Raw genomic sequence first — 12,149 nt, 5'->3', positions numbered from 1 at the left:
ACTGACCCTCTGACAGTGCAGCACTCCCTCAGTACTGACCCTCTGACAGTGCAGCACTCCCTCAGTACTGACCTTCTGACAGTGCAGCGCTCCCTCAGTACTGACCCACTGACAGTGCAGCACTCCCTCAGTACTGACCCTCTGACAGTGCGGCACTCCCTCAGTACTGACCCTCTGACGGTGCAGCACTCCCTCAGTATTGACCCTCTGACAGTGCAGCACACCCTCAGTACTGACCCTCTGACAGTGCAGCACTCCCTCAGTACTGACCATGCGACAGTGCAGCACTCCCTCAGTACTGACCATGCGACAGTGCAGCACTCCCTCAGTACTGATCTGTTGAGTGCAGTGCTCCCTAAGATTGTTGGCCTGGAGTATGAGCTCATTCCTCCGCATTGCGACATTGTGCCTTAATCCCAGAACCTTCTGACTGGGAGACAAGAGAGAGAGAATCTGATGCCGCTGATCTCTTTAATTGTCAGAGAACTCCACATAGCCTCGATTTCAGCCCCTCTCCTCCCTCCCACACCCCCCCCCCCCCTCCAATACACCTGGGTGCAGCCTAGTTATGCAAATGACTCCATTCACCAGATGATTTGGGTTTGTGTCTCTGATAGTGTTCCATTTCCCATTGTTTGGCGGCTTCTACATATATGTCCTCAATGTAAATGCATCCTTTTATTCATGATGCAACCCATGCTGGCTGGAGTGAGTAATTACACCGTGACTGGTTTACATAGCAAATTCCCATTGTGAATTAGGATAGGGTAACTTGTAATGAGAAGGTGAAATGTCAGGAGATTTCTGTTGATGTCAACAGAATCCAGTACCTTTTCCCACACCAGACTTCGAGAGTGACTTCAAGGAGCTGAAAGTTTTAAACATTAAAACTTTTATTAGTTTTGATCACAATGTATTTTCTTTTGGTAATTTCTTTACAAAATGGTTTACAAGAAAAGAGGGTATAAAATGGCTGATGACGTCTCAAATTCATAGGGATTAGAATCTCGAGTGCACAGAAACCGGCCCGAAGATATCAGTAACCCAGAGTGATCCAGTGAGTCTGGATGTGTGTAAATGTGTCCGGGTGTAAATATATAGATTTTCTGTTCATCCATGGGAACCTTGAGAAGGTGATGGCAGTGACACCGTGTGAGTGGTCTGGCTTGGTCACGTGAGAGAGCAATTAACCACATGGTTCTGGCGTCACATGTAGATCAGACAGGGTAAAGTCGGCAGATTTCCCCTCCCTGAAGGACACGAGTCAACCTCTGGGACCTTTTTTTTCACAACATTCCAACAGTCTCAGCCATGATTCCTGAGACCAATTTTTAATCCCAGATTATTGTTAACCACCTGAATTTAAATACCTGTCCAGTTACTGTGTTGGAGTTTGACTCCATATCTCGAAATGATGAGTCCCGGAATCTAATAACAGGATTGTGGGTAAGTGGACTACTTTGAGTGTTTGTATATGAGTGTGCAGGCAGGTATGTGTGAGTGTGTGCAGATGGGGCGTGTGTGGGGGATGAGTGTGTGTGTGTGCGCGCAGGTGGGGTGTGTGTGTGTTTGCGGGGGGGGGGGGGTGAGCGTGTGTGCAGATAGCTGAATGTGCACAGCTGGGTGTGTGTGTGTGGACGGGTGTGTGTAGGTGAGTATGTGGATGGGCATGCGTGTATATATGGGTGTGCGGACGGGTGAGTGTGAGTCCGCATATGGGTATGTGTGAACAGGCATGTGTGATGTGTGTATATGAGTATGCAGATGGATGAGTGTGTTTGGATGGGTGTGCATGAGTGTGTGTTGACACATGTGTGTGATGTGAGTGTGTGAATACATATATGAGTGTGCAGATGGGTGTATGAATGAGTGTACAGACAGGTGTGTGAGTGCACGGATGGTTGTGTGTATGAGTGTGCTCAGATAAGTGTGTGTGTCTGTGTGAGCAGGTATGTGTGGATGGGTGTGTGAATTGTGAGTGTTTGTATATGGGTGTGTGGATGGGGGTATATGCATGAGTGTGCGGAAGTGTGTGTGTATATGAGTGTGCGGATAGGTGTGTTTGTGTGGATGGGTGCGTGTGTGTGCTCATGCATGAGGGTGCAGACGGGTTTGTGTGATATGTGTGTATATGAATGCGCAAAGGTATGTGTGCATGTGAGTGTGCAAACGTGTGTGTATATGAGTGCGGGTGGGTGCGTGTGTGAATGTGGGTGTGGATCGATGTGTTATGGATGTGTGATGTATGAGTATATGGTTATGTGTGAGCATGAGTGCATGTGTTTGGGTATGTGTGAGTGGGTGAGCAGACCGGTATGAGTGTGTATGGAGGGATGTGTGTGATGTGATTGTGTGTATATGAGTGTGCGCACCAGTATGTGTGATGTGTATGTGTGTCCGGGCAGATGTGTACGATGTGTGTATATATAAGTGTGTGGACCAGTGTGTGATGTGTGTGAACACGGATATATGAATGTGTGTATGAGTGTGTGTATATGAGTGTGTAGACCAGTGTGTACAATGTGTGTGTGTGAACGTGTATATATGAATGTGTGTATCAATGTGTATATGAGTGTGTGGGCCGGTGTGTGTGATGTGAGTGTATATATGAGTGTGCGGAAGGGCGTGTGTGTGGACAGATGTGTGTATATTAGTACCGGACAGGTGTGTGTGTGCATGAGTGTGTGGACAGGTGTGTGTGTGTGTGTATGAGTGTGTGTACAGGTGTGTGTATATTAGTACCGGACAGGTGTGTGTGTGTATGAGTGTATAGACAGGTGTGTGTGTTGTGTGTATATGAGTGTGCGGACAGGTGTGTGTGTGTGTATATTAGTACCGGACAGGTGTGTGTGTGTATGAGTGTATAGACAGGTGTGTGTGTTGTGTGTATATGAGTGTGCGGACAGGTGTGTGTATGAGTGTGTGTACAGGTGTGTGTATATTAGTACCGGACAGGTGTGTGTGTTGTGTGTATATGAGTGTGTGGACAGGTGTGTGTGTGTATGAGTGTGTGTACATTAGTACCGGACAGGTGTGTGTGTGTATGAGTGTATAGACAGGTGTGTGTGTTGTGTGTATATGAGTGTGTGGACAGGTGTGTGTGTGTGTGTGTGTGTATGAGTGTGTGTACAGGTGTGTGTGTGTGTGTATGAGTGTACAGACAGGTGTGTGTGTTGTGTGTATATGAGTGTGTGGACAGGTGTGTGTGTGTATGAGTGTGTGTACAGGTGTGTGTATATTAGTACCGGACAGGTGTGTGTGTGTATGAGTGTACAGACAGGTGTGTGTGTTGTGTGTATATGAGTGTGCGGACAGGTATGTGTGTGTCTATGAGTGTGATGGCCAGTGTGTGTGATGTGAGTGTATATATGAATGTGTGTATATAACTTGATAAATGAATTGATATTTTGCTTGCTGAACATGTTCTCATGAACCTACACACATTCTCACGCACACACACATTCTCACGCACACACACACGTACTCACACACATTCTCACGCACACACACACACGTACTCACACACATTCTCACGCACACACACACGTACTCACACAGGTTCTCACGCACACACACGTACTCACACACATTCTCACGCACACACACGTACTCACACAGGTTCTCACTCACACACACGTACTCACACACATTCTCACGCACACACTCTCATGTACACATATGCATACAGACACACATTCACACGCACACACATTCAGTCACACATGCATTCACATACACACATACTCTCCTGCACACACACGCGTACACACACATATGCACTCTCACACATACATGCACTCTCTCACACACACACATTCCCATCCACTCTCTCTCACACACAAATGCAGTCACACACACACATGCACTCTCTCACACACACATTCTCACCCACTCTCTCTCACACACAAGTATTCACACACACCCTTACACACATGCACTCTCACACACATTCTCACCCACTCTTTTTCACGCACACACACATGCACTCTCTCACACACAATGTGCTCTCGCTCACACACAGTTCTCACCCACTGTCTCACACACACTAATATTCACACACACTCTCACGCACACACACACATATATACTCTCTGTGAGTTGAAACTTGGGGTATCTACAATATTACACAGTTAACCCCTTCCCACTGAGGTTAATAAAGTTCCAGGAATCTCACCCAAGAATGTTTACGAGTTGGCCAATTTTAGTGAGAGGAATAAATTAAAAAGGTCCAAAGTCCAGGTGTGACAGAGACGGACCAACAAACGTTGAGTTAGACAAATAAAAATTCCCAATATTACATCCGCAAAGGAACATTATTCATAAAAACACGCAGTGTGGCATATGGCAAATATTTCACTGCAAACGTGTTAAAATTGGCAAGTTCCATTTTTAATTCGCTCAATTTGTTAAATGTGTGAGAGAAAGAATCCTAATCAGATTGAGAATTGAACAATTATTACTCAGGCTCCAGAGAAGGCGGGGTGTGTTTGTGAATTCACTGATTGAGAGTGTCAGGTCAGTTGTGAAATATGGATTTACTGTTTTTGGGGGGGGGGGGTTATTTGGCACGGTTTCCACAGTACACGGTGTCCTTGTGCACAGTATATAACTCGAGCGACTCAGTTGAGTCTTTGTTATTTGGCACTGTCTCAGCAAGCACCAACATTCCTAATTTGGCAAACAAAATCAATTGATATCATCCTGGCAGAGAAGATTCTGTGAATAAATTAAACTGTGAGAGAAGGAACATAAACACGGATTAACATATTGCATGGATTTGATAGTAACCCTTAAGATCCTCATGAGTGTAACGTTAAACCTAGGTGCTATAGTAACTAGTAAGTCAATAATCCATTAATAGCTTGTGTTTTGAAATAGCCATATGGTTATTATTCTGTACATTACCCAATTCTGTTAGCAAACTGATACTTGGCGCTGTATAATATGGCAAATTAGTGATGGGGGACCATTTCATTCTGACAAATTGTGTGAAAATTATTGTCTTTCTATTCTTGTGCCCTGGTTGGATTAACTCCCAAGGCCATCATAATCAGTGAGTTATCCGGTTTAACCCCACAGATCTGGGACAGAGAGCATTTCAAATAACTTAAAATAAAAACACTGAATAAAGCCTGCAACTGTGGCCTAACAAAACTCATACTGTATAATCTCACAGCTCAGGAGGCCATTGAGCCTGTCCCGGCTCTTTGAATGATCTCTCCAATTAGTCCCCACTCTCTCTCCTCCCCACTCTTCTCCCATATTCCTGCACATTTTCCCCCTTCCAGTATTTCTCCAATTCCTCCCTTTTGAAAGTTTCTGTTGAATCTGCCTCCACCGCCCTTTCAGGCAGCACCTTCCAGATCACAACAACTCGCTGTGTGTGAAATAAAAATTCTCCTCATCTCCCCCCCTCTGGTTCTTTTACCAATTCTCTTCAATCTGTGTTCCCTCTGGTTACCCACCCGTCTGCCAACTGGAAACATTTTCTCCTTGTTTACTCTCTCCACCCTCATGACTTTGAACGTCGCAATTCAATCTCCTCCTTAACGTTCTCTGTTCCAAGGAGAACGATTGCAGATTCTCCTAGTCTCTCCAAGTTAACTTCAATCCCTCATCCCGGGAACTTTCCAGTAAATCTCCTCCGCACCCTCCCCGAGAGCCTTCATAAAGTGTGTGGTGACCATAATTGTACAATATTCCAGCTGAGATTAACCTCACACATGATTAGGGAGAATTGCTGGGTTTTTTTTAAACACCAGAGATGGGAATTCGTTGGGAATCACTTTTCCCGCCGGCAGCGCACCTCCGCCCATGGGTATCCCAGTGACGTGCTGTGACCCCCACCACCAACGAAAGCCGCGTGACCAATAAACACCTGGGGGCTGGGGGCTGGACACCAGTTGTTTGCAAAGTGGAACAGCACCGCCACCTGGTGATGGCATCTTCACACTACAGCGGAGTGTCCATGGCCACTCAATGCCCTCCATCAGCAATCAGCCTGCAGCTGGAGGCTTGGTTGAAAGATGCAGTTAAAGATGGAGGAATCCTCGCCAACTATCATTGCACCTTCTTACTCACTGAAACGCACACCGGGCTCCCTCCCGTGTGACAGTTTCATTTGGAGGGACACACTTGGGAAGTGAACAGTAAATGACCCTGAATGAACGATTAAACATGGCTTATATCAGAGGGTCGCAATTAAGGCCTGGCGGATAAAACATGTTTTCTGTTCTCCCCCCCTCACACATCACGATCCTTCTCCCAAACACGTACTCAACGGACAGAATGATGATACGGAGCATGAGCCATGAATGAAATCCAAAGTCATAAGTCGGTTAAACACCAACGCAGTCTTTATCGTTGGAGCCTCTGATGGGAAGGGTCCCTTCCCAAATCCTGCAAGCTCTGGGCCCAAAGTCTGGCTATTTGGTAATCAGAGCTCTGCCCAGCAACAGAGGTTAGAATGTCACCCACTAACTTCAGCACCTTCCAAAGAAGCCTTCCAGTGTTGGCTGAACAAAGTTACAATCGGAATTGAAGTCAGAATGTTTGGAGGACTCAAGTCATCGAGTTTTTGTGATTGACTCGGTAGCTGAAGCAATCGTTTCCTCCCTGTTGCTTGTCACTTTGAAACTCTTTCCTCTTCACTTTGGAATACATCTCTCTCGCTCTCTGAGACAATGTTACCACGAGTGAACAAGGCCCCAAATTCACACATGCCAAATGATGTGTATCCATTTGCAAAAAAGAAAATGTGGTTGAAAGGAATGCAATCCCTCAGTCCCCGCCTCTAAATTGCAATATCAATATCTAAATGCGGTACAATTCAAGAAAGTTCTGGAAATCCTCAGCAAGTGTGACAGTGGCTGTGGAGAAGGAGACAGAGTTGATGAAGGGAGCAAGACGGAACAGGACGTGTTTCCACTGGAGTTTAGAAAAGTGACTTGATTGAAGTATGTAAGATCCTGAATGGTCTCAACCAAGGTGGACGTGGAAAGGATGGTCCCTCTTGTGGGTGAGCCCAGGACTAGAGGACTCTGAAAATTCGGGGTTGCGCCGTTGGAACTTTCTGCCTCAGGTGGTGGTGGAGGAGGGTAGATAGATTTGCTACATTTATCCAACATTTTCCGTTTTAAATTTCAGATTTTTGGCATCTGCCATACTTTGCTTTTAATTTAGTGGACAAGCTTCCCTGTTGGATAAGGAGATCATAGGTCATTGGTGGGGAGGGGGGTGGGGCACGAATGGTACATGGAACTGGAAACACTGTGATCGTATCGAATGGCGCAGAACAGGTTTGAGCGGCCGAATACCCTATCCGGCCACTATTTTGTAAGTTTGCATCGTGACGCCTCGGGTCCCTTCCTTCGGAAGGTGGTGGAGCTGCTGGGTCTTCCCCAGCATATTCTGTTGGTCTCCAGTTTGGATTTCCAGCACCCACCTCGCTTCTCATTTATTCATTTCAGAAGCTGGGAGATGCAGTGTGCTCATTGGGCCACTGGATGGCGCCATTGGATGGCGATGCAGCCCCACTGGGTTGTCAAACAGCAGGTGCCACCTCCAGGGAAATTCTGGCCTTTTCACAAACAATATAAACACAGAAAATAGGAGCGGAAGGCCATTCGACCCTTCGAGTCTGCTCCTCCATTCTATGTGATCATGGCAGATCCTCTATTTCGAAACCACACTCTGGCGCTCAAGAGTGAGAATTCCACAGGTTCAGCACCCGCTGAATGAAGAAATTCCTCCTCAGCTCAGTCCTAAATGGCCTACCCCATATCCTGAGACTGTGACCCCTTGTTCTGGACCCCTCCAACCAGAGGAAATACATCCCAGCATCCAGTGTGTCTGTCCCTGTCAGAATTTTATAATTGGATCACAATTGGATCATTGAGACTAGGTTTTACTTTTAGGGATTCCTGGGATGGTGAAAAGGGAGATTTAAAAAGTCAGGCTGCTCCCTGAGAGTATGAACCCCCTGGTTTATGGCTGCTTGGCCTACTTCGTCAGCAGGAGGAAGGTGTTTGTGGGGCTGGTGAAGTTACCAAGGAGGGAAAGGCAACGAACATTGGCTGCAGTACCACCATTTTACCAGCAGATGACGGTGTTGCTCCACCAGATGGCAACATGGCATAACACTGTCACTTGGTGGTGAGATGATGGCACTACAGGAGAACAGCCACGATTTTGATTCTTCATCGAAGGATCCCCAGACTTCACGCAGAAGGATCCCAACGGAGTTTTACTCATCTACTCCTTAAAAGCAAAGTACTCCTGGATGCTGGTGATCCGATATAAAAGTAGGAAGAGCTGGAACAGGAAGAGGTTCCATTCAACCCCTTGAACCTGTTACACAGGAATAGGAGGTGACCCACTCAGCCTCCCCTCGGGCCTGCATCCTCATGGCTGATTTTCTGCCTCATTTCACTTTTCTACCCTATCCCTTAGCACTCCAAATTCTGTCAATCTCTCTGTCTTGAATATACTCAGTGACGGAGCACTTCAGTGATCAATTCTAAAGGTTTGAAAACCTCCGAGTGAAAAGACTTCACCTCATCCTTTTTTAAAAAGAGTATCCAATTATTATTCTTTTCCAATGAAGGGGCAATTTAGCGTGGCCAATCCACGTACCCTGCACATCTTTGGGTTGTGGGGGAGAGACATACGCAGACATGGGGAGAATGTGGAAACCACACACGAACAGTGACCCAGGGCCGGGATCGAACCTGGGACCTCAGCGGCGTGAGGCAGCAGTGCTAACCACTGCACCACCGTGCCGCCCTAGATTTCACCTCGTCTTCCTCCACACTCACGTGTGGAGTTTGCGCATTCTCCCTGTGTTTGCGTGGGTTTCGCCCCCACAACCCAACGATGTGCAGGGTAGGTGGATTGGCCACGCTAAATTGCCCCTTCATTGGAAAAATGAATTGGGTAATCTAAATGTATATTTTTTTTAAATTCTAGGAAATTTAGGCCAGTCTTCAAAACTGCCCTGGCAAAGCCAAGCACAGTTAAGGAAACCAATAGTGGTGATGTCCTGATTTCACCTGACCTAGGCCACATCGATAATAAATTAACAAACGCGTTAATTACATTGAAGGATACTGCAATGCGCATGACATCACAGCTCAAGGAACTGTAAAAAGATTAAATGGTTGATATTAACAGTCAATCAGTACAACAGATCTTTAACCTTGTTAAAAAGAGAGGCGTGTTGTCAAACTTTTTCATCTTGCACTCACGAGGACAAATACAAGAATGTCAAATTTCAGAGGATCACCGTTCATATAGTAGGGGGGAAGGGGCGTGATTGGTAGTCAACTCATTGACTGGCCGAGAGGTTGGTATGGAGAAGGTAAGCGGTACTTTCCACCAGCAGGATGTCCAGAAAGGCGTTTTTCTGCCTCACAATCGAGCAATGCTCTGCACGAATTTCAGTGCTGGTGCCATCCAGGGCACGCATGGGCCATACATTCCTGGAGACTGGCTGATCAAATCAATCAATATGTTCCTTCGATTGGCTGCAATAGGCAGAGTGCAGAGCATGCTCAACCAGCTCCCGCTTGGAAAACCCAAATCAAAACATCTGCTGTTGGATGTGATTATCTGATTGGGCAATACTTACTATTCAACCCTGAGTGCGCTGATAGCTACACTAACAACCAATTTAAGACAATCTGTCGAGCTTGTACCCTGGCTCATTTACGCTTGCTAGAAGTGGCATCCATTCATACCCAGAGACCCTCTTCTCTGTGAACAAAAGCAATATGATCCAGCCTTGTGCCTTTTCTAAATGACCTGGGAGCTTGGGGAACCTATAGTTGCCTGCTACTTTCTCCATGGTAATGCCTCAACAAAGGAGATTCAATGTTCTAACCAATGAGCACGTGTTTCTCCTGCAATGTGTAGTGTTTTGGTGGTTTGAAATTTGGCATTCTTGTGTTTGTCCTAATAAAGGCAAGTTGAAAAACTTTGACAACATACTTCTCTTTACAGCAATAAGCCACAATATTATTCCCAGTGTCTATTGGAGAATAAAATGGGACACAGCCTGTCAACAGATGTTCAGAAATATTGACAATTGTGTCAAAGATTTGAGCTGATTCACTCTCTTAACCGTCAGACCTGAAACCTTCCTCACGAATCACTTTGAACTGATCAAGAGCACGTTTGCTCCAATTTCCTTCAAAAAATAAATGGTTTCGGTACAGGTTAGAAATTGAATATGTCTCAATCTTTGTTTGCTGCGTTCAAATATCTTTCCCAGGAGCACTCTGGGCTCGGCTGTAATGCATTGTGGGTAAATGGCATCAATAGTAGTCAATGGTGAGCCACCCCCATGATATTGGGTCGCAAAGAGTCAGCACAGACATGATGGGCAAAATGGCCTCCTTCAGCGCTCTGTCATTCTATGATCTTATTGGGTGAGGAGGAGTGGGGGGGGCTTTGATGTCAGGCTACATGTTGGAAGTATCAATGCTAAATGCGGCCGTGAACTCACAATCCCCACCAGCAAAGACACATCAGAAAAGCTTCCAAGCGAAACGAGGAACCATTATTAATAATAAAATGGAGAAACGGTTAAAGCCGGGAGGAGAAGCACATCGTGGCGAATGTATCTCCGTAATTAAATAGCCACGCAAAACAAGGTTGCATTGAAAGCAATAGCTCTCCCAGCAGAAGGTGGCGGAAAACCTCAGTATCTGACACACTCCCATTCACTCAAAAAAGCTGATTATGTTCTTAAATGGAATGGAAAGGCCGACCCATTGACTCCAGATCCAGTCTTGGGATTTTTCCGTGGGAATTCTGTGCCAGTGTGAAGTATGTCTTGTGGGGGAAGGGGGTTATCGTCAACCGGGTTTGTGTAGCAATCTCTCCTTAATCATCAACCATGTTGCTTGTGTGGTCTCAAGGAATCCAAATGTTCACGGAACGTTTCGGACCCACAAAACCTTCTCGTTCATGAGAGAGAGAGATAGATATATATATTTAATCGAATCCAGAGTTGCAGCATTAACTTGTTCAGTTCTGGAAGGTGAAGAAGTATCTGTTGATAACAAGGCTATCGAGTAAAAAAAGCAATGTTGTTTCAGTGTATCCGCAGTGTTTCCGCGAGTGGCTGCCGACCTCGGCCAGAGTCTAGATGAAATATTCTTTCTTCCGCTCGTGCGTCTCATTCCCATTGATAAAAGCTTCCCTCGCCTCCCCGTGCTCGTCCAATCCGCTGGCCTCATGTGTCAGGTACGACCCTAGATCAGAGGGAGACATTAGTTTGGCAATTTCCTAATAGACTGGAGATCCAAGCTGAGAAGGTGAGGTGTGGGGTGGGGGGGGGGGGCGTTTAATGGAGGGGTGGGGGGCAGGATGGGGTTGACAGGGAATAACTGTTCCTGCTTGTTAAAGGATTGAGGACGAGAGGGTTCAGCTTTAAAGTGATTAGTAGAAGTTGTATTAGGAGGAATGTTGACAAGCAGAGTCGAGAATGACCTACCTGAGGATGTTTGGGGGGGGGGGGGGGGGGGGGGGGGGGGGGGTGACTGGCACGTTTGGAAAGCTGGTGCAGACTCAATGGGCCAAATGGCCTCCTTTTGCACCGTAGCAATCCCATGGATCTTGCCGAATTCAATACTGATTGAAAGGGAAGGAGGACGGTGTCATTTTAACCACCCTTTTTTTTTTAATCGCAGCACATTGAGAAATCACTTTCATCTGTGACTGGTCACCACAGAGATGTTGGGAAATGCTACTGGGTTCACAGGGATATTGGGAAATGCTACTGGGTTCACAGGGATATTGGGAAATGCTACTGGGTTCACAGGGATATTGGGAAATGCTACTGGGTGGACAGGGATATTGGGAAATACTACTGGGTGGACAGGGACATTGGGAAATGCTACTGGGTTCACAGGGATATTGGGAAATGCTACTGGGTGGACAGGGATATTGGGAAATGCGACTGGGTGGACAGGGATATTGGGAAATGCTACTGGGTTCACAGGGATATTGGGAAATGCTACTGGGTGGACAGGGATATTGGGAAATGCGACTGGGTGGACAGGGATATTGGGAAATGCTACTGGGTTCACAGGGATATTGGGAAATGCTACTGGGTTCACAGGGATATTGGGAAATGCGACTGGGTG

At 46.3% G+C, this 12,149-nt stretch overlaps 1 protein-coding gene across 2 annotated transcripts in view; it reads right to left on the bottom strand.

Moving 5' to 3' along the window:
* Positions 1–12,149, bottom strand: part of cadm4 (cell adhesion molecule 4) — a 547,921-nt gene that overhangs the window by 64,152 nt on the left and 471,620 nt on the right. Inside the window, exon 9 of one of the 2 annotated variants that reach the window (XM_038812886.1) lies at positions 4,526–11,255. The exons of the other annotated variant lie outside the window; for it this stretch is intronic. Coding sequence (XP_038668814.1) covers positions 11,146–11,255 — 110 coding nt within the window. The 3' untranslated portion in view covers positions 4,526–11,145. Of the gene's footprint in view, positions 1–4,525; positions 11,256–12,149 lie in introns of those variants that run through there. 2 annotated transcript variants of the gene reach the window in all.

The sequence above is a fragment of the Scyliorhinus canicula genome, chromosome 12 (genome assembly GCF_902713615.1).
Source record: "Scyliorhinus canicula chromosome 12, sScyCan1.1, whole genome shotgun sequence".
Classification (NCBI taxonomy): Eukaryota; Metazoa; Chordata; class Chondrichthyes; order Carcharhiniformes; family Scyliorhinidae; genus Scyliorhinus; species Scyliorhinus canicula.
The sequence above is the reverse complement of the archived record's forward strand: the minus strand, read 5'-3'. Positions and strand labels throughout refer to the sequence as shown.